The sequence below is a fragment of the Tremella mesenterica genome (genome assembly GCF_000271645.1).
Source record: "Tremella mesenterica DSM 1558 unplaced genomic scaffold TREMEscaffold_3, whole genome shotgun sequence".
NCBI classification, from domain to species: Eukaryota; Fungi; Basidiomycota; class Tremellomycetes; order Tremellales; family Tremellaceae; genus Tremella; species Tremella mesenterica.
In genome coordinates, this window is record NW_006711227.1 from 1,282,344 (window position 1) to 1,303,556 (window position 21,213).

General features: G+C 48.8%; 7 protein-coding genes across 7 annotated transcripts; 4 read left to right on the forward strand and 3 right to left on the reverse strand.

The window, feature by feature from the left end:
* Positions 1-83: 83 nt before the first annotated feature.
* TREMEDRAFT_61226 (uncharacterized protein) lies at positions 84-2,425 on the forward strand (the record flags this gene model as incomplete). Its single annotated transcript, XM_007003501.1, has 6 exons — positions 84-731; positions 780-920; positions 968-1,063; positions 1,112-1,207; positions 1,236-1,400; positions 1,586-2,425. 6 exons carry the CDS (start codon positions 84-86, stop codon positions 2,423-2,425), a joined length of 1,986 nt encoding a protein of 661 aa, XP_007003563.1.
* Positions 2,426-2,825: 400 nt separating this feature from the next.
* TREMEDRAFT_61227 (uncharacterized protein) lies at positions 2,826-3,943 on the reverse strand (the record flags this gene model as incomplete). Its single annotated transcript, XM_007003502.1, has 5 exons — positions 2,826-2,885; positions 2,912-3,265; positions 3,361-3,435; positions 3,538-3,603; positions 3,686-3,943. 5 exons carry the CDS (start codon positions 3,941-3,943, stop codon positions 2,826-2,828), a joined length of 813 nt encoding a protein of 270 aa, XP_007003564.1.
* Positions 3,944-5,841: 1,898 nt separating this feature from the next.
* Positions 5,842-6,541, reverse strand: TREMEDRAFT_61228 (uncharacterized protein; the record flags this gene model as incomplete). The annotated part of the gene is made up of 2 exons (XM_007003503.1): positions 5,842-5,960; positions 6,055-6,541. The coding sequence occupies 2 exons, from the start codon at positions 6,539-6,541 to the stop codon at positions 5,842-5,844; spliced, it is 606 nt and encodes a 201-aa protein (XP_007003565.1).
* Positions 6,542-7,869: 1,328 nt separating this feature from the next.
* TREMEDRAFT_68182 (uncharacterized protein) lies at positions 7,870-11,050 on the forward strand (the record flags this gene model as incomplete). Its single annotated transcript, XM_007003641.1, has 7 exons — positions 7,870-8,214; positions 8,253-8,385; positions 8,429-8,629; positions 8,679-9,498; positions 9,541-10,488; positions 10,611-10,824; positions 10,961-11,050. The coding sequence occupies 7 exons, from the start codon at positions 7,870-7,872 to the stop codon at positions 11,048-11,050; spliced, it is 2,751 nt and encodes a 916-aa protein (XP_007003703.1).
* A 273-nt stretch (positions 11,051-11,323) lies between these two features.
* TREMEDRAFT_38360 (uncharacterized protein) lies at positions 11,324-13,713 on the forward strand. Its single transcript, XM_007003251.1, has 9 exons — positions 11,324-11,408; positions 11,532-11,662; positions 11,921-12,053; positions 12,344-12,730; positions 12,973-13,099; positions 13,140-13,193; positions 13,235-13,313; positions 13,359-13,373; positions 13,582-13,713. Exons 1-9 carry the CDS (start codon positions 11,355-11,357, stop codon positions 13,598-13,600), a joined length of 999 nt encoding a protein of 332 aa, XP_007003313.1. The 5' UTR covers positions 11,324-11,354; the 3' UTR covers positions 13,601-13,713.
* A 366-nt stretch (positions 13,714-14,079) lies between these two features.
* On the reverse strand, positions 14,080-14,785 carry TREMEDRAFT_61230 (uncharacterized protein; the record flags this gene model as incomplete). The annotated part of the gene is made up of 3 exons (XM_007003504.1): positions 14,080-14,272; positions 14,426-14,557; positions 14,661-14,785. 3 exons carry the CDS (start codon positions 14,783-14,785, stop codon positions 14,080-14,082), a joined length of 450 nt encoding a protein of 149 aa, XP_007003566.1.
* A 1,897-nt stretch (positions 14,786-16,682) lies between these two features.
* On the forward strand, positions 16,683-19,971 carry TREMEDRAFT_28786 (uncharacterized protein; the record flags this gene model as incomplete). The annotated part of the gene is made up of 7 exons (XM_007003156.1): positions 16,683-17,017; positions 17,058-17,132; positions 17,176-17,362; positions 17,407-17,876; positions 17,929-18,852; positions 18,898-19,699; positions 19,774-19,971. 7 exons carry the CDS (start codon positions 16,683-16,685, stop codon positions 19,969-19,971), a joined length of 2,991 nt encoding a protein of 996 aa, XP_007003218.1.
* Between the last annotated feature and the right edge of the window lie 1,242 nt (positions 19,972-21,213).

Here is a 21,213-nt window from a genome sequence, read left to right on the forward strand (position 1 = left end):
CCCCATTTAAAATCGAGCACTTGGCAAAGATTTCTGTTCATTTCTACTACGATCGTAGTATTCTGTGAAGATTGAGTAGTGTCATGGTCAAGTCTGACATCCCCTCTGGCTCAAAGTCCAAGGGAAAAGGAAAACCCAAATCAATCCCATCGGTCGATGTGACACCAGCCAAAAAGAAGAGACTTGTCCGTCCAACCAGACATACAAAAGAAGTGATCGATCTCACTGGCGACAATGATGCCGACCTCCACAAGGACAATGATCTGGTGGTCACGAGCGATACCTTTTTTTCCGGACTTGGAGAATCCGAAGCTGGTCCAAGCTCCATTCCTTACACTCCTGAATGTTTCACGCCGATGAGATCCATTGTCTCTAGCATCAGCCTCGTTTCGTTCATGACGACGACCCTTGACACCACTGTAATATCAAACGAAACGGTAGTAGAAGAGAATGTGACCATTGCGGGTCCAGCAACCTCATCAAGCACCGATCCCCTCATTCTCCCTTATGAACCTTCAGAAACTTTAAAGTTTCCTCCAGTCGTCTTAAATATAAACCCTACACTGGCTGCGAAAGGGAAGATACAAGCGGAGGAGTCGTATGTGGAAGAGAAAGAAGACACATTATTGTTACCTGGACATGTCACCCTCACCTCACCTCCTGGATCAGATAGAGGGGATGAAAATGAAGATATGGAAGGTCTACACTTTGTAGATGATGATGTTGCCAAAGTGAGTCGAACATATATCTACATATCTTTGTGGTGTCCTAACAGACAGGGCGTACCCCGATACTTTGATACCACTCCAAACACTCCTCAAACGGAAGAAGCAGCTTTTCTGGCTTCTGCCACTCGGTCAAAGATATGTCAAAACTGTAAAAGACCGGGACATAGAATGAACGCTTGTCCACATACCATAGTCAGTTTCAATAAATCTATCTCTCCTTGATATGACTAAATTGTCAGTGTACACTTTGTGGAAAAGAAGACGATCACGAGAGACGTTTCTGTCCAATTGGTCTTGTATGCTTTAATTGTGGTCAACGGGGGCATAGAATCTCAGTGAGCCCTCTCATCGTCAGAAATGCGATTATTCATGCTAAAATTTAGGAATGCGAGGAACCAAGTTCAAAGACATCGAGAAGACATGGATGTGCTAAATGTGGAAGTAGAGATCATATGGCTGCAGTGAGACATTTATCCCGTGTGAGCCGTCCTGAGCTGAACAATGAAGGGATGTCCAAGTGTCTGGAGAGTTTATTCGTATCTTTCTAAAAAGGCTAGGGAAGCGAGTCGAGAAAAGAAAGCTCGAGTACAGGGTTGGGCGAAGGAGGCTGTGGGTGGAGATGCGTACGAAGAGTGGTGTTATAACTGTGCTCAACAAGGGCATCTTGGTGATGTGAGTTTGTTTTTTAGATTCCAATCACGTCACTAAATCTCTTTGATCTACTGTGTCGTAATCCCATCATATCAACATTGCAATCCTCCAACCCAACTCTCACACGCCGACTTCTGCTCAACCGCTGCGAGTTGACTGTTCAAAAGAAACTTTCAAATGTCATGAATGAGTAGGCTGATTCCTAGGACTGTCCCTATCGCAGAGGTTCTGTTTCACGTCTTACCGTCCCTTCAGCCTTCTCACGTCAAACCGCTTCACGAGGTCCATACGGTAGCATCGCTCTTCTCTCACACACTCCTAGATCAACCGCTACACCAACTCACAATCGATTCCGTTCTTTCTCTCCTGACGAATCTCCTCTTCCTTTCCTCCAACCTTCCAACGTACCCCTGGAAGTGGGTAGGAAAAGCAAAGAGAAAACCCGTCAGCGACTCCAAGCTTTGGCGAACGAACAGTCTATCTCACACGATTCAGACATTGACGATTGGTTCGATCGTCCTCGACATTCGTCTACCCTTAAACCTTCCGACGGTGTGGGACAGTCAAGAGGAAAGGGAGAAGAGAAAGAAGACACAGCCTTCAGTCATAAGAGGTTTATGAGTAAATTGCCTAGTTCAGGACCAAGAATGATCTTTGGACATCTCACAGGACCTGGTTTGGAAAAGACGAAATCGACGTCACAGAACAGTAAGCCACCGAATCGACATGAAGGATCGCCCGGATCTGTTCCTAAAAGGACTAAGACGCCTTTGGGGAGAGTGAAGGAACAGGATCACAGACCACCCAGTCCGCTGAGTGAGACGGGGGATAAGAAACGGAGTGGGGAGAATGGGGTAAAGCGGCGGAAATCAAAGGACAAGGAGAAAGATAGGGATTGGGAAGGAGAATGGAGAGCCAAGGGATTCGGAGGCGGATCTGTTATCGGGTGGGATGAGGAGTCGGATATCGACGTCAAGGCACGAGGTGGCAAGGATACAACTACACAACCTCACAAGACTAGACAAAGATATCGAGGAGGGTATTGACGCTGGGAAATCTGCGATAACATTGGACTCAGGCATGAATATGTGAAATCGGATGCAATTATCAACGATCACATGCGCATCGCCAGAAGGGCGGAAACATGACTATAAGCAAAAATCGTACTATGGAAGAATATACAACGAAACTGCAAGCCAAATTCCCCACTTCACAACTGTAAGATACAACATGATTCTTTTCTCGTATATCCCCCCACCCCCTGATTATCTGGCTCCAGGCCGCATATATCTCCCTGATGCACAATAGCTAGCCCTTCACTCTTCACTCAGAAAATAAGATTCTCCCGACATTCTCACATGCTGATCACATGGGAACAGATTGATGATTGTCGAGAAGACCGACTCGTGTTATTGCGGGGACCGAAACCCTGGAAGGGTGACAGGTCTAATCTCGTGTACCCATTTTCCCGCCCACCACTTGTCCACCCCGTGACTCCCCCACGATCTGTCTTCTTTATCCGAACTGCGCACACTGGCAGGCGGACTGATAGCCGGACCGGAACAGATCGACGAAATAGACGAAGAAGAGCCACCTCCCCAACGCATTCGACTGTCGGCGATGGGGGCAACAACTGTATTTGATGAGGATGGAGGAGATGGGAGAGAAGGGTAGCTAGGAGGAGAATTTCGGCGTGTTGATGTTATATCGCCGAAGCATTTATCGAAGTATGCCGTGGCATGAGCATGGACTTCTGAACGTCGACGTTGAGCGATACGATTTTCTTCCTTTCGACGATTGAGAAGATCGAGCACTTTGGTCTCGCAGCCGGTCTCACGGTGATCTGTTCCCGTCAGCGCCATACCTTTCGCATTTACCACATCGGTCTTCGGATCACCTCCCGATTCCGAAACACAGATGATTCAGACGCGAGTACTGAAGTGAAAACACACGGATAAGAGAAAAGAGGAACGATACTCACAACCAGCACTGCAAAAGCGTGTTTCCTCTGGATGAGGTACAAAATTCCCACACGAGGTGTTATCGGCGTTTTCGGCTCTACATGAATGCTGCGAAGGGGGTCAGCATCGGGCGTATATTTTCATTTCGAGGGGGATAAGTGACACGCGTCTGATGCGATCAAGTGATGTACACTCACAAACTCGCAAAAGAGTGAATAGTACGTCTGCGGTCTCGTACATGCTCCGAAGGGTGTCATGTTGCACTGCTTGATCAGCCACAACACGCGTTAGAGTGGCAAACTCGTATCGAAGCATCGAGGAGAAAAGAAGATACTGAAAGCTCACCATGGTGGTTTTCCAATCCGCGTTATACTGCTGACCGCCTCTACGTCTGCTCTTTCCATTTGTCGTTGACGTCTTTTTGCGTCCTGGGGCAGGTTGAGGTACGAGCAACGCGTCAGGTTGAGATTGGTGATGATGATGAGGATGAGGCGCGTCGTCAAGTTCGGCTTGAGCGATATGGGCGGCTTCGTAGCAGCTAATAGAAAGCTGTACCGCTGGAGGGCGTACAGGAGATGGAATTGGAAGCGATGAGACGGGCATATCGAAGGATGACCCCAAGAAACAATGATATGGTAGAAATGTGGGGTAAGAAATGAAATGAATGGAATGCTTTCAGGGTAAAAGAGAGAGATAGGAACGGGAATGGAAGCGTGGGAGAAGAAGTGGATTCGAGGACAAAGGATCAGGTTGGTCGAGAGGTATGGATTATGTGTCTCTTGCGGAGAGAGTAGCCGGCGGATCGATTGTGAAAGGGGGTCAACGGGAGACAAGACTTCGGCGAAGGGACGTTCAAGGAGTTCCTTCTAACCTCGAGGCGCGCGGACAGTGACGTCTGTGCCGGTGTGGTGTTATCAACCGACAAAAGTTGAGGCCGCTCGAGTCAGGTGGAGGATCTTTGGTGTGGTTTATATACTGGACGCGTCGATCAGTCGTACGTCAACGAGTCTTGTGAATGAATAGCGAAACTCGATGAGAATCAACGAGATGTTTGTGGGGTGTCTGGAGTTGGGGCGAGACAGGTTATTATAACTCTAGATCTCAGTTGCTGCGAGACAACGTCTGTTACCACTGTGTCAGATGTTCAAGGGTCAAGTGGAGGGGCGTTTAAGAACAGGGAAACAGGGAAACCGTTGCCGGCGGTTTGGGTCCTTTAAGTACTTGATACATTGAATTTCTTTCCCGATATCGGACCGCAGACCGCTAGACCCCCACCCCGTAATTTTTTATTTATTCTCTCTTCTTCGTTATTTTCCTGATTGCTCATTTGCTCTTCGGTCTATCACTAGTTCTTTTGCCCCACTCGCATGGTCCGAGCGTCGACCATTACCACCTCCACGCGAAGCCTGAGAGTGTCGTAAGCGAATGTGGTGAAAGTCCATCAGCGTCAGCCGGGCGGCTAGACGGTATCGTCCATCAGACTTGGAGAGATCGACCGATGCACCTTGGAGATCGCGCTCAAAGTCGTTCAGGGCGGTCGAACAGAGGCGATGAGTAGTGATCAATGGTCCATCAAGCAAGGACTATGGAGCACCCCCCTTCCTTTCAAAGGTCCCGGTCTCGGCGGATACAATCTGGGCCCATGCCTAAATTAGTTGAAAGGACATTTGGTCCGGTAAACGGAAGGTCTGTGAGTAATTAGGGTCGGGCAAGGGTGAGGCTTCGGGCGTAAATTCTTCTATCACGGTGGAGGCTCTGACGACGGTTTGATAGAACAAGAAAAGCCTCTCGACATCATGTCTTGACGTCAATTCGGTTGCACTTTGGTTTTTCCAATCTGTTGCCCCATCCCCAACAATACTCAATACGCTGATCTTTTAAAACGTCGAGCAAGGTCTCAGCTACTCACGATGAGGTCACTCCTTGGTATAGCGTCGATCTCGATATTAAACGATCTCCTGGTTCCTCTTTACTCTCCCGTGCTAAACATGATCTGCGCGTTCTAATCGTTCGCCAAAAAAGAGATTTTCACTTTTTGATCGTTTCTGAAACAGAGGTCTTTCACAAAAACCCTCCTTTGACCATCAACCATCAATCAAGCGTTTGTCGCCAGTTCTGAGGCAGGTCTCACGCGGCCTGAACCGGATGACTCGGAAAGCTAGCTCTGGCGGCAATTGGCGGATCAGCCCAGGTACAAAACATCATTAGTTGGCGGCTTGAGGGTGAGAGCCACAATATTGTTGATGCTTCCGGAGCGTTGTCGGTGGGATGTCAATTCTCGGCGTCTCACCGTTGCGCCAATTGATCAGTTGGAGGTTAATCTCGTTTGTCAGCAGCTCAACCATCTGATTTGATACGTCTCACATGCCGTCCAATGCCGCACATCAGATCTCAAAGATGCTGCGAGACGTTAGTCGCGGCGATTGAATTGGGCGCCTGAATGATTTCAATCAGGTCCAGCGGCTAGTGCCCCGAGACGCGACCATTTTGAATGGTTGATGTCATAGGTAGACTCGAGATGAAGGCGCCCTTCGGGTCCCACCCGAGTTGTCTGGACCAGCACGACCTTCGAAAAGAGGAGGGGACGGATGAGAAGTGGTCGAGGGAGAGCTTCCTACAGCTGGGAGTCAGGATAATCTCGGCAGTGGCAGTGGTAGCACGTAGTCATGAGAGTTGGAAGTATGCAGATTAAGATAGGATAGTCATGTACCCACCTTCTAGCCATTCTTGCAGAGACGTTTCCGCATCTCCTTCATGCACCGACGTATCCTTCCCCTTAGAGAGTCCGAACAGAGCCTCTCTCCAACTCAGAGGTCTTACGATGCCCAGGTCTCCCACGACTTCTTTACCACGTCTATCTCTCAGTCCGACCATCTCCAAATCTCGCCTCATCTCTTCTTCGTCCACTCGTCCTTCCTCCAGTCCTCTGATGACGCCCTGTAATACTGATATTCGAGCTTGATACCTGTCGTTGTCTTCCTCTGCGCGTTTGCGGATTTTTAATAGGTTCAGAGCAAGGGAGGTGACGAATGTCCAATAGATCAGGAATGGGATTATGGGTCGAATTCGGGAAGAGATGGGAGGTGGACGAAACGTAGGATCATCTGACCACGATCGACGTTGGGGTATCACTCTTAATGTTTGTCGCAGGGATAGCAAACGTCGTGAGGGATATCGTGTCCCAGCACCGTATCGTAACATGCTTCACTATGAGTACTATGAGGATTTATCGAGACGAAATTTTCAGGCAAACAGTGCCGGCGCCGGCATTGCGACATGCGACATTTGGTGATCACAGGGAGACTTGGCTTTCCGACGGAACGAGGTCCGAGCGTCCGCGGTTGCCCACCAGATTCGAGGGTTGCTCAATGTGCTCTCTCTCTCGCCCTGCCTTCTCTTTCTCACCCTCACCGTCGCTCACTCCTGCCATACACTCTCTCTGCATGCTGCTTGCTTGACTTTCGTTGTACTACTACTGTCTTCTCAGACACATACCGTCATCTTCCGTCCCGTTTTGCTTTAGTTTCAATTTCGGGACAACGACACTTCGATTGATGTTTCAACCTCCACCCCGTGAGCAAAACAAGTCTAATTTCGTTCATTGTTCCTCTACAAAAACCACACAACTTGTCTTGTCCACCCACAACAACTGTTATTATCTTTTCAATTGCCTTTTGACATCTGCGACTTCGGTTTCGTCCTGCTCGGCGTATGAAGAAAAAGCGTCTGATGATGCAGATCCATTCATCATCACACCCCGCTTTAGCCTCCCTCGTGCCCCCACTCGAAACCGACGGTAAACAACCCTGCTGGCAGGACACACACATTTATGCCTTACTCACCGAACAACACGAGGTAATAAGGCTCCGACGATCTCTCGCATGACGTTCTATGCAATAACGGCCTGTGTACTCTGAAGGGAGGGAGCGATGTGCATCACGTCCCTTTCTCCGACAGGTAGCACACACACTTGACAAAGTGAGTCCTTGTTCCTTTCTCCTCCTCTTTGTAACCGCTCAGCCTTCACTCCTCTATCCACAGAGTATGACTGCATGATCACGCCGACGCTGCCGAATGCCCTGCTGTTTCTCGGTCCTTCACTGGACGGCCCGACGGGGGCTTTGGAATATCAAAGCAACCCTTCCGACACCCTTTCATACACTGTCGACCCCCCTTGTCGATCCATTGCTTTCTAACCTTCTGCGGTACTACAAAAGTCTACCTCTGCCTGCTATTCCATCCTCTTGTATGTCTCCCCAATGCTCGACTCAGAGTGCAATTCCAGGTTGGTTGCAACCGCAAGCTTACAACCGCAGGGTCTCAACAAATCACGCCCTCCCCCACTCACACCCAATAATCAATACTTGACATTGACTAGGCTCTTTCCACTTGGTATCCTTCTTGACAGCTGTGACCTCGAGCCTGACCTCGGTTCTCCCGCTGTTCTTAACGAGTACAATCTTTCTCCCTTGAACAGATCTCCAACACCTTTCGCACTTTCGCCCCTTCGGCCAATCCAACGGCCGATAATGTCCCAAGTCAGTCCTGGCTCAGCGGAGCTGCCACCATCTCCTATAAAAGATCTTTCTCACGACTCCTCCCAAGTAGCCTTGCTACAATCAGCGCGACAGAAACTTTCCAACAAGGATCGGGCAGCCATGCGTAGATTGAGATCCCAAATGGATCTATCAGACTCAGGCTCGTCCAAGTCAGGGTCCCCACTGAGCCCTGGCTTTCCGAACGGCGTTGGACCAAGCACAGGTCTGAGAACGCGAAGATCTACTCTGTCAAGACATCTCGACGAGCCTCAGCTGTCGTTGTCAGAGCTGCAACCGGATCTCCTCGATCGGACACCACGACCACCGGCGCATAACGTGAGTCCGAATCCACAGTCCACGCTGACGTCTGGCAGCCAGTCATGTCGGATGCTGATCTCGTCATACCTATCGTTGGCCATGCTGGTGTGGGCAAGACCAAACTTCTGGAGAAAGCTCTTAGGACTTGGGATGTGGCCACCCGAGATGTCGACTTCAACGGTGTAACAGGTATGCATTGGACGCCGGTTTAGTCGCATGCACTGACTACCAGTCACATCGCACTTTGTCAGCATACAGCCGAGCGGGAAGATTAAGCATCCCTGGAAGGTGAACCTTCTGGAGATGGACATCGCAACCCTTCGCAAGGATAGCATCGATGTATGGCCTGCCGGGTTAAGAAGTGTTTCAGCTGCCATCTTCTGCTATGATGCCACGCGACGGAATACCCTAGATGGCTTAGAAGAGCTCGTTGGTGTGTCATGGTCCGTCAGATTGTAGAGAGTGAGACTGATGAATCTCAGAGCGACTCTCATCTCAGGGCTTACCCATCGTAATTTTTGCCTGCAAGTCGGATCCTGGCGTCGAGCTCGAGATCACTGCGGCGGAAGGCAACATCCTCGGCGAGCCGTACAATGTTGGTCTCATTGAAGTATCCGCTTTATCATCAGAAGGCAAGAGTAAGATGAGGAACGGACTCCGTTGGCTCTTGTACAAGCTGGAGCAGAGGAGTCGTAAGTTACCTCGTGTTTTGGCAGTTCTCTTCGCTGATCACTTAGGTCGACATCAGAGAAAAATTGCCGTTTCGCTTCAGCCCATCCAGACACCCACTGGGCTAATTCTCCCTACTGGTCTCGATGCCCTCACCTCACCCGATAGCGACACTTCCTCTGGAGCTGATCGGATCATGTGGCGACACGGTCTGACTCTCACTCCGGCTGACGGGCAGGAAGCGGGATCAGACACTCGTTCAAGCTCCAGCAGTCTGCAGTGGATGATGGGGGGTCCCCTGGCAGCATCGGCAGGCGGAGCAGACGAGACGGCGGGTAATATGGCCACGGGGGGAAGAAATCTGAGTAGCATGACCGCGCTCAGCTCGCTATCCATGCAAGCCGAGTCGAGTCAGGCTGTCGAGCCACCACCTCACGTTAGCCTCGAAGACCTTTTGGGCCAACTCTTCGCCGCGATCGTATCGACCGAAGACGAGGCTTTTGTCGACGCCTTTTTCTTGACATATCGTCGCTTTTGCTTCCCCCAAGTTCTCATGCGTGAGTTCTTGGATCGTTATGTGGAGGTAGAGCGGCATGCAGTGTCACGAGACGTCAAGCTCTGGGCGCTTATGAAGTGAGTTCTCATGACAGCCACATGATCAAGAGCTGACTTCAGGATCACGGGTGCTCTCATCAAGTGGACGAACACCTATCCGGGGGATGTCAAAAACGAGGAGACGCATACAATCTTCCTCCAAGTGATTCGGCTCAACCTCAAAAATACCTTCATGTCACATTTGACAGAAGACTTGATCCGGATTGAACAAAGCTTGTCTGACGTTGAAGATGTTGACACGTCTTGGGCGCTCAAGACCACGGAAGGAAGTAGCGTGGCCTCGATTACATCGCCCACCGAGCTTGTCATCGATAACGAGCTCTTGTACGAGCTTGATTCCTCTCTCGGTAGATCTTCCGTCGGCACCGCTGCCACTCCCAAAGAGTCCACTCCCTCTCTCGCATCTTCCATGGGTGTCGACAATCCCGAATCCTCCGCCATGGCGCGACAGCGCAGCACCTCGAATCCCCCTCGACCTCCTCTGCCTCACCCTGACGACCTCGACGCTCACAGATGGTCATCAGCCGTCTCCACTCTCCTCTCCTCCGACCCACGTACTTTCGCTGCCGAGCTCACAAAGCTGCAATGGGAGTTATTCGCCTCCATCCGTCCTCGTGACGTCCTTCGCTACGATCTCGGTAAAGAACAGACGGGTCCCGTGGCCCGAGCCATTCACTTCTTCAACCATCTCTCCCGCCTGGTATCCACACTAGTCCTCGCGAATCCGAAAGCTAAACATCGCGCTAGGGTTTACGAACAGTTTGTGATGATCGCCCGCCAGCTACGTCGAAACAACAATTACGACAGTTTGCATGCGGTCCTCACAGGGCTACAGGAAACCAGTGTGCATCGCTTAGGACAGACGCGTGCAACGGTCCACCTGGGTTCTAGTGTGGAGAGGGATTTTCAGAGTCATCTGAAGTTGATGGATCCTCGTGCGGGATTCGTCCTGTACAGGAGGGCGTTACAGGCGGATATTTCCCATGGTCGGCCGGCGATTCCCCTGATGTGAGTCTTTTTTGCAACCCCCTCTCGCATGACCTCCTCGGTGTGCTTTCCTTTGCATCTAATTCCAAGTCTTTGAGATGAGACGTGAGCGTCAGTAGAGAACAAAACAAGCTGACTCTCAGGGCCACGATCATCTCGCTCATCAGCCGCTTACATAGCGTGCGACGAGAAGACGTGCGTGAAGACGGGGCTATCCAGTGGGACAAGTTTGCGCGCTTCGGCCAGATCCTCTCGGTCATCACGGAGTGCCAACAAAAGGGACCCATGATGAATGATCCTCCGTCGCCAGCTTTCCGGAGCTTGATCCATGATACGCCTGTGATCATGAATGAGGATGTGAGTTTCAGATTCACCCTCCATGTCTCATCGACTGGCTTCCTGAGTTGTACATCCTTCTACTAAGACGTCTTATACTCTTTGTTAGCGATTTACCTGGACACTACCTCGAGATCTGCGGATGACTGACAAGCAGGCGTTGTTTGAGAGAAGCAAACAACTCGAACCGTCAGGCAGTTCCGGCAGTTCAAACGTCTTCCGTCGTCTGGCCAATCTGGGGTTATGATCCCACGTCTCTACCTCCTCCTTCCACATCTGCCCATTGTCTCTCCCGCCGTTCTGCATCATCAACGACCACATAGATTTCATCTCCGGGCATCATTGTTGTCATTGGGTACATTTGTCTTGCATGCATTGTCTCTGCATTGGTTCTTGCTCATTGGCTTTACCTTCACGGCGTCAATCACGTGATCGGGTAACATTCTAGAAAGTTGACCCGCATTCAACTGCGTCGCGTTCGTAAGAGAGTTTCATGTTTCTTTCTTGTGATCATTCCACCCAGAATTGAGAACGGAGAAACGAAGAGGAAAATGATGGCGGCTCCAACCCCTCTCACAGCATATCAACAAACGTACCACTGGCGTGTGAGTGATTCTCCTCATCCCATCCTCTCAAGCCCTTCGTTCACATTCCTCCCCTCCACCTCCTTTGTCTCATCCGACCCTCTGAGACCTGACTTGACCATTGTCAATGGAGCTGATGGGAAGAATAAGAATTGCGCTCCTTGGGCATATGAATGGATCAAAAAGACGTTACCCGGTACGGGCGTTGGGGGGGTGGTGATAGATGAGGTCATAGCTGTCAGTGGGGATTGTGATTTAGGGCAGAGGAAGGGCAAGTGAGTTTTGTCTTCTTGATCCCATCTTCATACCTCTTCTACTCTCAGTTAGTACTATACATACTCACCTTTCGATATCATTACCAAAGGTCTTGGAAGTCACCTCTACAATAACTATACTTCTTCATTGAAACTTTCTCGTCAATAGAAAGACATCTTCGAGACGTAGTAGATTATGTGGGCAGGTTCTCAGAGGGTTAGGGGGTTTAGTGGGGTATGACAAAAAGTAAGGAGACGGAAATACGATACTGATGACAGACTTTTGACAATCTACGATCTAGTCGTGGAAATGTCTTGGAAAGGTACTTTGGAAGATGGTACGGAAGTGAAGGGAAAAGTCAACGTTCCCGAAGTCAGCCATGAGACTATAGATGGGTTGACAGAGTATACGGTGAGCAAAGAGCGAACTTTACATTGATTCATCTTCACAGTTCCACTTACCATGGACTTCCCATCTACTCATCGATCACATTTCCTTCATCTATCTATCTATCAGGCTTGATCACTCCCACCTCACCTTGTCCAACTACTCTCAGCACCTATTCTTAGTCCTTTCACCTACCTTACCCACTTTATCCTTCTACTTCCAAACTAACAAGAGCATGCCAAGTTGATACACCGCACATCTGACGTCTTTGAAATTACATCGTGAAAAACCCCCAAACTGACCTCTCGTGATAGTACAACTTCCGTCTCACCTCTCCCGATACACCAGAAGCTCAAGCATATTTTGCCATAATTCGTAAATCCCTTCCACCAATCTTATCAGAAAAATTCAACGCACTACGTCCTGCTTTACTCGCCGAACATGGTGCCGCTCTATCCGAAGCAGCAGCTGCAGCATCAGGATCTGGAACTTCTACTCCTGATCCCACTTCGACAACTTACACTCCGGCTCCTCCTGCGAAAGATGATATTCCCAAGCCTAAAGCGGAGAAGAAAGAGGGTGGTGTGGGAGCCACGGCGACGGTAGAGGTCAAAGCGGATTTGAGGGCCAGTGCGGATGATCTTTGGAGTTTGTTGACGGACGAAAAGAAGATCCCCATGTGGTCTAGGGGTCCTGCTAAGGTTTGTCAACTTTTTCGTGTCGTTTTCTTTTTAAATCTCCCAAATGTCAACGTCCTTGCCACCTTAGGTATCCTTCTATTTTCCTCTTTGACATACAGGAGTACTTGATGCCACTTCTCTGCTATGTTGAAAGTGACGAGCATGATGATGTCGGTGGTGGTGGTGGTGATCAGCAGCAGGCAGATGGACGGACGGAAGAGGCTGGGGGGAGGTAAAAATCAAATTTCGTCTACTGATGACAGATGCCTCTCAAGCCTGAAGAACAATTCGAACTATTCGCAGGGTTTGTGAAAGGCAAGATCATATCCGTCGATCCACCCAAGAAACTCGTTCAGACTTGGCAAGCACAAAACTCTCAATGGCCATCTAGTGAGAGTTTACCAGTCGGGTTGAGTGATGCTGACCATAGATCATTACGCCACAATGACTATGTCTCTCGTACAAGGATCTGAATCGACCAGCGGTGAGCTGGCGTGACTGGTATGTGCTCAGCTAACGATTCAGCTACTTTCGTCCTTGAACATGTACCCGTAGGATGTCAAGCAGATATCGAACGTGCTTTAGACACATATTATATCAGAGGGTGAGTCTAGCTCTCTATCGTTTGACTGGTTGAGCTGACAAATAGACTTAAACAGATGGGGTTAGTGATTTCCTCTTCATCCTATTCTTTCTTAACCCCTCGACGTCAGAAAAGGAGAAAAAGTCCTCGATCTAAGTCTACTTGGACTACACATAATTCTTTCCTAATTGGTGGAATCATCATAGGATTGTCGGCGGTCTCAGTCGGTTTGGTCGTATCGTCTTTCAACACATAGTTGAGGGATATGTAGACTGATGGCTTCAAATAGATTAGGTACTTTTCTTTAATCCTCATCTACAATGGAAAGTCTATCCTCCTGAAGGACCGGTGGACGTTTCAAGTATCCTGTGATAATGTGGGAAAGATGAAGAAGTTTATGATCAATGCATTTGCATACTTATCAACATTTCTACAAGAATGTTCTTATACTCATTTTCGTCCATCATACACATTTTACTTCTTTTCTACAATCAGGACCCCACGATGGGGGAAAAGCCTGGAGCGTCGCTCTTTTAAGAGTCATGATTTTGAAACAGAGGAATGACAGAACGAATTGGAACATTGTCAGGGATCAGATGAGATCGATGACCGTCTCTCATATCAGCGATTATGTAGCGAGATATCGATCGACGCCGAGGTTGTCCCTCTTCCATCACCATCCTCTGCAGTCCCGATCAGTGACTGGGTTTAGGGATATCAAGGTGGTCAAAATGGTTAGTCAAGTAGTGAGCAGTTAGATGGTTTTTACTCACTACTTGACAGAACATTACTGACTGACGTATTCCGCCAATGTGATCAACACGATTTGACATTCCGGTCTTCCCATCATGAAGGGTGGCTGGGTCATACGACGCCAGTATGTCGTGAAGGATATAATGGCTTGACGTTCTTGTGGGTTTCTACCGTCAGTAATTTTCACCCCAGTGGTAGTGGTTGCTTCGAGATTGAGGGGCATTGATCTATGAGATCAAAGAAGAAAAGCTTCAATATTGGTTGGAGACGAGTAGATCTAAGTAAATCAAGGAAGAACACAGATGGAGGCGGGAAAAAGGAAGGAGGAGGAGGAAGAGGAAAGACACAGAAGGAGGAAGGAAGAAGATATCTTAACTCACAAGGGCATACGCTGAAAAGTACGTTTTTGACAAGCAGTAAGGAATGCTGTTACTTCTAACAACCACTCCCTCACTCCTCCTGGACCATGAACGGCAATGAGGGCGTCCATGAATCGGTTCAAACAGTCTAGGCTATCCTTATCAGCTTCACGCTCCACTTTTCCCACGATTTGAACGGACGTTAGCGAGTACGAGAAAGGGTGTATCAAGTAGCGGAGAACGATCTCAGACTCACTATCTCACAACCATGTTGAAGTGTGGGTTGAGTATTGGGGCAGATTTGAATTGTGCTAATTCTTGTCTTGTCGTTGCATAAGTTTGTTGTGGGGCATTATGTCCCCCAAACATCCCGAAGGGCATGACAACCTCTCTTTCTCTTTCTATGTCCTCGCTATTTCTCCCGTTTATGGTCGGAGTTTTATGTCGGGTGGCGAGAACTCACTCGCTCCGAAGGGATCCTTGTTTCAAACTAGTTTTGTTTTATGAGTATGACGCTTTTCTCTTGGCAGTTCAGTATATATCAGTCAAGAAGGCGGGGTGAGTATCAAGTGAAAGAGCGTGTCGGTTTCGGCTGATTTTAGAAGTTCGTTAATAAATGACTTCGTGTATGTGTTTGTCAGTGCCTATTGAGATCAGATCGATACGCTGTATATCTACCCACGACCCTTTTCAATCTCGATACAGAGACAAAAGTGGAAAGGCGAGAGATCAGAGTCGGAAGGTGAAATGTGACACTTTGGATGTTGTCGCGGTTCAAGTGACGGTGTCTCAAAACGTTGGTTGACAAGTAAAGGAGCTCCACCGGTTGGCCGGGCACCAGCTTGGCGTGACAGACGGGGGTGGAGTGTACGAGGGAAAAAGAAAGACTCAAAAAAAGTGTGTACTCCATCGGCGTGAGACGTTTGCGAGTTTGATAGAAGAACGACTGCGTACGGCCGAGAGAATTTAAACTCAGACGAGACGTCAAGACGTAATTGGAGATAGAAATCGGGGAAAGAAATTCTTTGATACTCCGATGAAACATCACCATATCTTACAATAATTCCATCTTCGTAGTGGACATGTGAAAAGATGTCATTGTTATTCAATGTCGAAACGAGTAAGATCTTGAAACATTTCTTTATATGTCGGAGTGGGAATTCGAGTCATAGGCCGGGCTATTTGTCGGAGGTCGAAGAATGATCGACTCCGCAAATCGTGAGATACCTGAACGGTGAGAAATTCTTTAAGAACACAGCAACGGGTCATCAGAATCGGATTGTTCTAGGTGACAAGATTTCATGACGCACCCTATATCATCATACCATGGTCTATCACTCACCGCAATTACACAGGAGGTTTTACAAAGGAAAGAACCACCACCGTGTGACCGTATAACGTCATTGTTGAGTGATCTCGACTCAATGAGAAAGTGATCATGGACGACGTACATCTGCTAGGATCCGAAACTCGATCGAGAAGACACGGGACGGAGCAAGACAAGAAGGACTTGTGAAGAAGGCGAAGAATGTCATGGAATGTGAGTCCACTTCTATGGGAAGCCAAAGTGGGTAGTGATCCTCGACGACCCTCAAACGGGGACAGGCTGTTTCTACGATTGCCTCAGGAGACTCACTTGCCATGGGTTTATAGGCGAGGGGACGCAGAAGAAGAGGCATCGTTGAAAGTTTCGACCATCTGAGGCAAGTTTAGTTGCTATTCGGGACTGCTGGTAGGCGTGCGAGGCAGAGGCAAGATATAGGCACGCGACGCGTCAACTCAGCTTCGCAAAGTCCGAGATGATGACGAGCAAGTAGTCTCTAACTTATCAGCTCATACATTTCAACATATCAACGGGTGAACGAGGGGCAGACGAAGGACAATGGTCGTCCAATTATCTATCTTCAACCTCTATCCCCTTGACCTTACTGGTCCGTCATGCCCTCTCCCTCTCCCTCTCACCAAGATCAACCCATCTTTCTCCCTGCCTCCCTTGGATGATCAAAATGCGAGTGACAGGCTGCTGCAAAGTATACGGCGCAGCTCTCTCTTGCCCCACGAACGTGATTCAATCTCCTCACCTTCACCTAAAGGTAAAGAGAAGGCGCAGGAGTTACCTGTCGCACATGATAATCGGGATGAAGAAGTGGAGCAGGGGGCGGAATTTTGGACATTGTTAGCCAAAGCGGGACATGTTCACCCTGGTCCGCCGGTCGCCTTCTCCGTAAGCTCCTCTCCCACAACTTCGAGCTCGTTCTGACAAACAGCCTATCCGGACATGGGACGATCAGCGTTCATCTCATGCCATTTCACCCTCTACGGGACTGATGACCGACAAAGCTTCCCTCTTCGAAGCTCTGGTATACATGTGAGTCAACATACTCACGAGCTTCGTCCGCTGACGTGCAGTGAATCACAGACCAATACCATACCCGCGCTGAGAAGGACGACAATCCCTATTTCACCTCTCGACCAGCTATTGCGTTTCTGTATGCGCACGACTCTAGGAACAGTCACCACTGAGCACCTTCAATGGAACTTGAAAGATGGTCGGTTCGTTTGGTCTGAGTCTGTTGGACGACCGTACGGTCTTGAAAGATCGACAGCTGCGTCGTGAGTTTTCCCTTTGCAACGCGAGTGGGCTCATTTTTAGAACTATCGAGACTTTTTTGGACATCGCCACTGCGGTTCGCCGCCTGGAAATCTTGATCGACTCGTCAAGCTCTACGTCAGTCTGTCTCTTGAAATTCCCTCAGAAACTAAAGTAGTAGTCCAGCAACGCCCACACATCATGCGCTACTACACGAACTATCGACCATTCTCACTTACGTCAAACAACGATTGACCTGCTACGTGGAGGATTGCGATGGCTCAGGCACCTGTAGCTTTATCCGATGGTCTTCGACTCTCTCGGAGATTCGAGAATTAGGAGTAGTCCTGTGTGACCTCATGTTCTGGGTGGGTGCTTCCTGTCAGCCCGATAGTACTTTGACTCATCATAGCCTCTGAATGGAAAGACGGCCGCATCGCTCCCTACCCGAGCTTCGACCCTTATCACTCACGTATACAATCACTTTTTCGCCCATTATTCAGTTGCTTCGCCTGCACGGAAACATGGTGTCATGATTCTCTCCCTTGCCCATCTTCTCAGCTACTCATCCGGTCCACTTTTGATTCTTTTGCATCAATGGGTCGGGCTCACCGATGCCGTGGAGGATCTCGACCACACTTCACAACCATGGGCTGATTTGGGCATCACACGCACCGCCACACCGGGTGAGGAATCTGGATGGGAATATCACTTCTCGTCACGCAAAATGCCAGGGTTCATTCCCAAAGACGTGAGGCGTAAGCTTTTCGAGGCTGGTCGAAGCTTGCGAATACTTCGAGAGGCGTCAGGAGGTCAACATCCGCTTTGTTCTGGAAACTGGGAGATCAAAACCGAATGGTCTTGGGGCGATGTTGCGGACGGGTGAGTCAAACTAAGAGCTCTGATGAGCATCTTTTGGAGCTGATGAACGTAGCTCTGTAGACGTCAAAGCTCATGTCCGACGAGTGAAGGCTGAAGTGGACCACTGGCGCCGTTCAGTCCGAGATCGGTCTCGACCATTGTCTGGATCATCGTCCGTACCAGTCCGTCGCACAGCTCGAAAAGAGCGAAAACGTCTTCCACAAGAGTTTCTCGACCAAGCAAAATCCCCTCCGAGCCCATTATCGACCGGTATCATAGATTATCTACCTATACCAGACACAGTCATCGATCCTGGTAAAGACGTAGATCTCTGGTCACTCTTTCTTCAACCGCCAGGTTCACATCTTCAGAAGACCGGAAATCCCCTTTGGGCTCCGACTCCTCTCGACCGCTTGACGGAGTTTCTCGCTTTGTACTCTGAATCTGACTCTCCCCTGCTGCCTTCCGATAGCCCTACGATTCCTCTCTTCATCTCCGAACACCTGCTGTCCTCTCTTCTCACACACGCGGATTTGGTTACGACCTCGCTTGTGTCTTTGTGCTTGGACGATCTCTGCTTCTTGGATCATTTGAATGTCTTACGATCATTTTGGCTCGCCGGAGATGCAGCCTTCGCCGAACGTGTATCCGCCGCGTTATTTGGCAAGGACACCGCAGGTGCTGGTGAAGCCCTGGGTTTAGGTCGGAGAGCCAGGACTAGGGCTAGAATGGGATTAGCACCTGGTCAGAATGGTACCGGGGATGGAGAATGGGGTATGGGTCTGGCTATTGGATTGAGTGAACGTGCCAAGTGGCCACCTGGGGGCGCCGAGCTAGCATATGCGTTGAGAACGACTTTGGTGGATGATGAGATGGAAGAAGATAGGGGAAGTGTGTGGGAGAAGATTGAGGATAAAGTATCTTTCGCCATTCGGGATCTACCCCAGGATGAGCAAGATGGAAGAAGGGCCAAGTGGTTAGATCCCCAAGCAATCGAGTGAGCTTACATTTGTTCATATTGTATTCGTCGCTGACTTCTGAGGGCGCTTGATTTTCTATATCTTTCATATTCCATGCCTCCGACGATACAGATATTGTTGCCACCGAGTATCATGGAAAGATATCAATCAATCCATAATTTCCTCCTTCGCATCTGTCGGGTGGATACTGTCTTACGTTCAATGTACTTTGATCTAAATCATTCTTCTTCTGTATCTGAACCGAAAATTGGAGTCGACCTACCTTCACGTCCACAATCTCGAACTTCGATTTCCCAACCAACGACTGATTCACTTTCCCCTGGCAAAATTGGGCAGAAGTTGCATCTCTTGCGATGGAAAATGTCGCATTTCATCACTGCTCTTCATAGATACGTCATCGATATCGCCATTAACGTCAATATGGATACTATGAATCGTCGTTTGAATAAACTTCAACATCAGCGACCTCGTCTGTTTCACGATGAAAGTCGACCCAGAACGCCGAATACGATGGACGAAGGGGAATACTTTGAATATCCTCTTTCCATCTCTTCCAGCTTCTCCGAAGGTTCATTCCAAGGTGAAGAAGACGAAGGCGGTAATACGAATCTCCATCAATTGCATTCGATACATTCATTGGTGTTATACCACGAGGTCATCCTTGATCGTATCATCCACGCTTGTCTTTTGTCGCCTTCTCCGGGTCAAGAGGTGACTCATAAAATCCTCATGAAATTATTTGGAGTGGTGTTGGACCTTGGGAAAGTGGTTAAACAGATGGAACGACATGAATTGGAAATCTCATCGGGTGAAGAGAAGATTGTCGGGTTGAGTAAGGAATGGGAGGAGAAACGGATCGTTTTCGTGAGTGGTTCTCTTGTATCACTTGGACTTACAGCTGTGCCGGCTTGCTCAAGATGTGAACAGCTGATGGATAGATGCATGCATTGGAACGCCTTTCTCTACGTGCGCCGAAGGAGAAGAAGATTGGTAGGAAAGGGAAAGGAGAGGAAGAAGATCTAGAGTTGCTTCTTCACGACGAGGAGGATCACGGGTCGTCGCTTGATAAAGGGGTGAATGAATTACAAGAATTGTTCTTGCGCTTGAATCTTGGTCAGTCAGGGACCAGGGGTTAACAGAGAAAGTAATCTTGTTTTTGATAGAATCATGTACATCTTGACCCTTGATGCATTCTTGCACCTTGCACCATGCACCATGTACATCCTACAAGCCTGCTCTACTACCAGTACGAGTAGAGCACATTCCAAGTGAACGGTTGTCTCGCCCAAATCGGCAATTTGACGAGTTTCGAACTCTAAATGGGTATATTCGTACCTTCCCTAGTACCCCACTCTCCAGTTGGTGAATACGGAATGTCCTATCGACTTCAACCTGTGTGAGCATTGGCTCGAACGCTCATGAGCATGACGTCTTAAGTCATGGTCATCGCCATATCCCCTCTCCGGGCATACAGGGACCACCTATCATCAACATCTCTCTCAATCTCCCGGTCAATCTCAGGATGAAACCCCCATACACCAAATGTCCTTTGACCAAGGGGTAAAATTGTCTTCTACTTCCGAGACATATTCCCTTTTCTCATCTTCCCTCGAACATTCCGATACTTTGAGGATCCGAGGAATAGATACCGACATTAGAAATAATCAATTCATTCAATAGATCAATAGAATCGATAGTTATACCCTAATACTTTGTGGAGATATCGATACCTCTTTACCCTAACACGCGACTCCCCTTCGCCTTCATCTTGAAAGAAAGTAGTCCCCAGACCCAGTCGAGTCAGTCCGATAGTCGGTACCTGGCCACCTGGGTGACAAGATTAGAGTAGTTGCGGGTTGAAGTGTTGGTCGTCAAGCATTTCGAGATCAAAAGTCAGTCAAGTACCCTTATTCAAGTGGACCTAGGACCTTTGAACTTTGAAAGCACAGACCTTCGTGTTGTTTCTCCTTGCCCCACCGCCAACCGCCATCTGCCATTTCCTCCAGTTCAAACGGTCACACGGGCACTCGCTTTGCGCCCTATTTCTATTTCTCTTTTTCCTTCCATAAGCTTACACAGCTTAGGGAAATTAGGGAAAGAACAATCCATTCATTGTTGTACTTCTTTCCCACTCTTTTCTCCACCACTTTGCCTTCCTTTTTTTGATCATCTCGGAAACTGTGTAATACACCCCTATCTTGATTTGGGTACTCGGTACTTCCCTCTCGTGTGATAGACCAGGTTCTCAGGTCCAATTTTGGTCGACAACTGTCACGGTCCAAGCTTTGGTGATACTAGTGACCCGGAAAAGGTCACACTTTGACCTTTCTTGGCAATTTGACCATTTGACGGTGGGATCAGGATCATAGTTCGTGAGT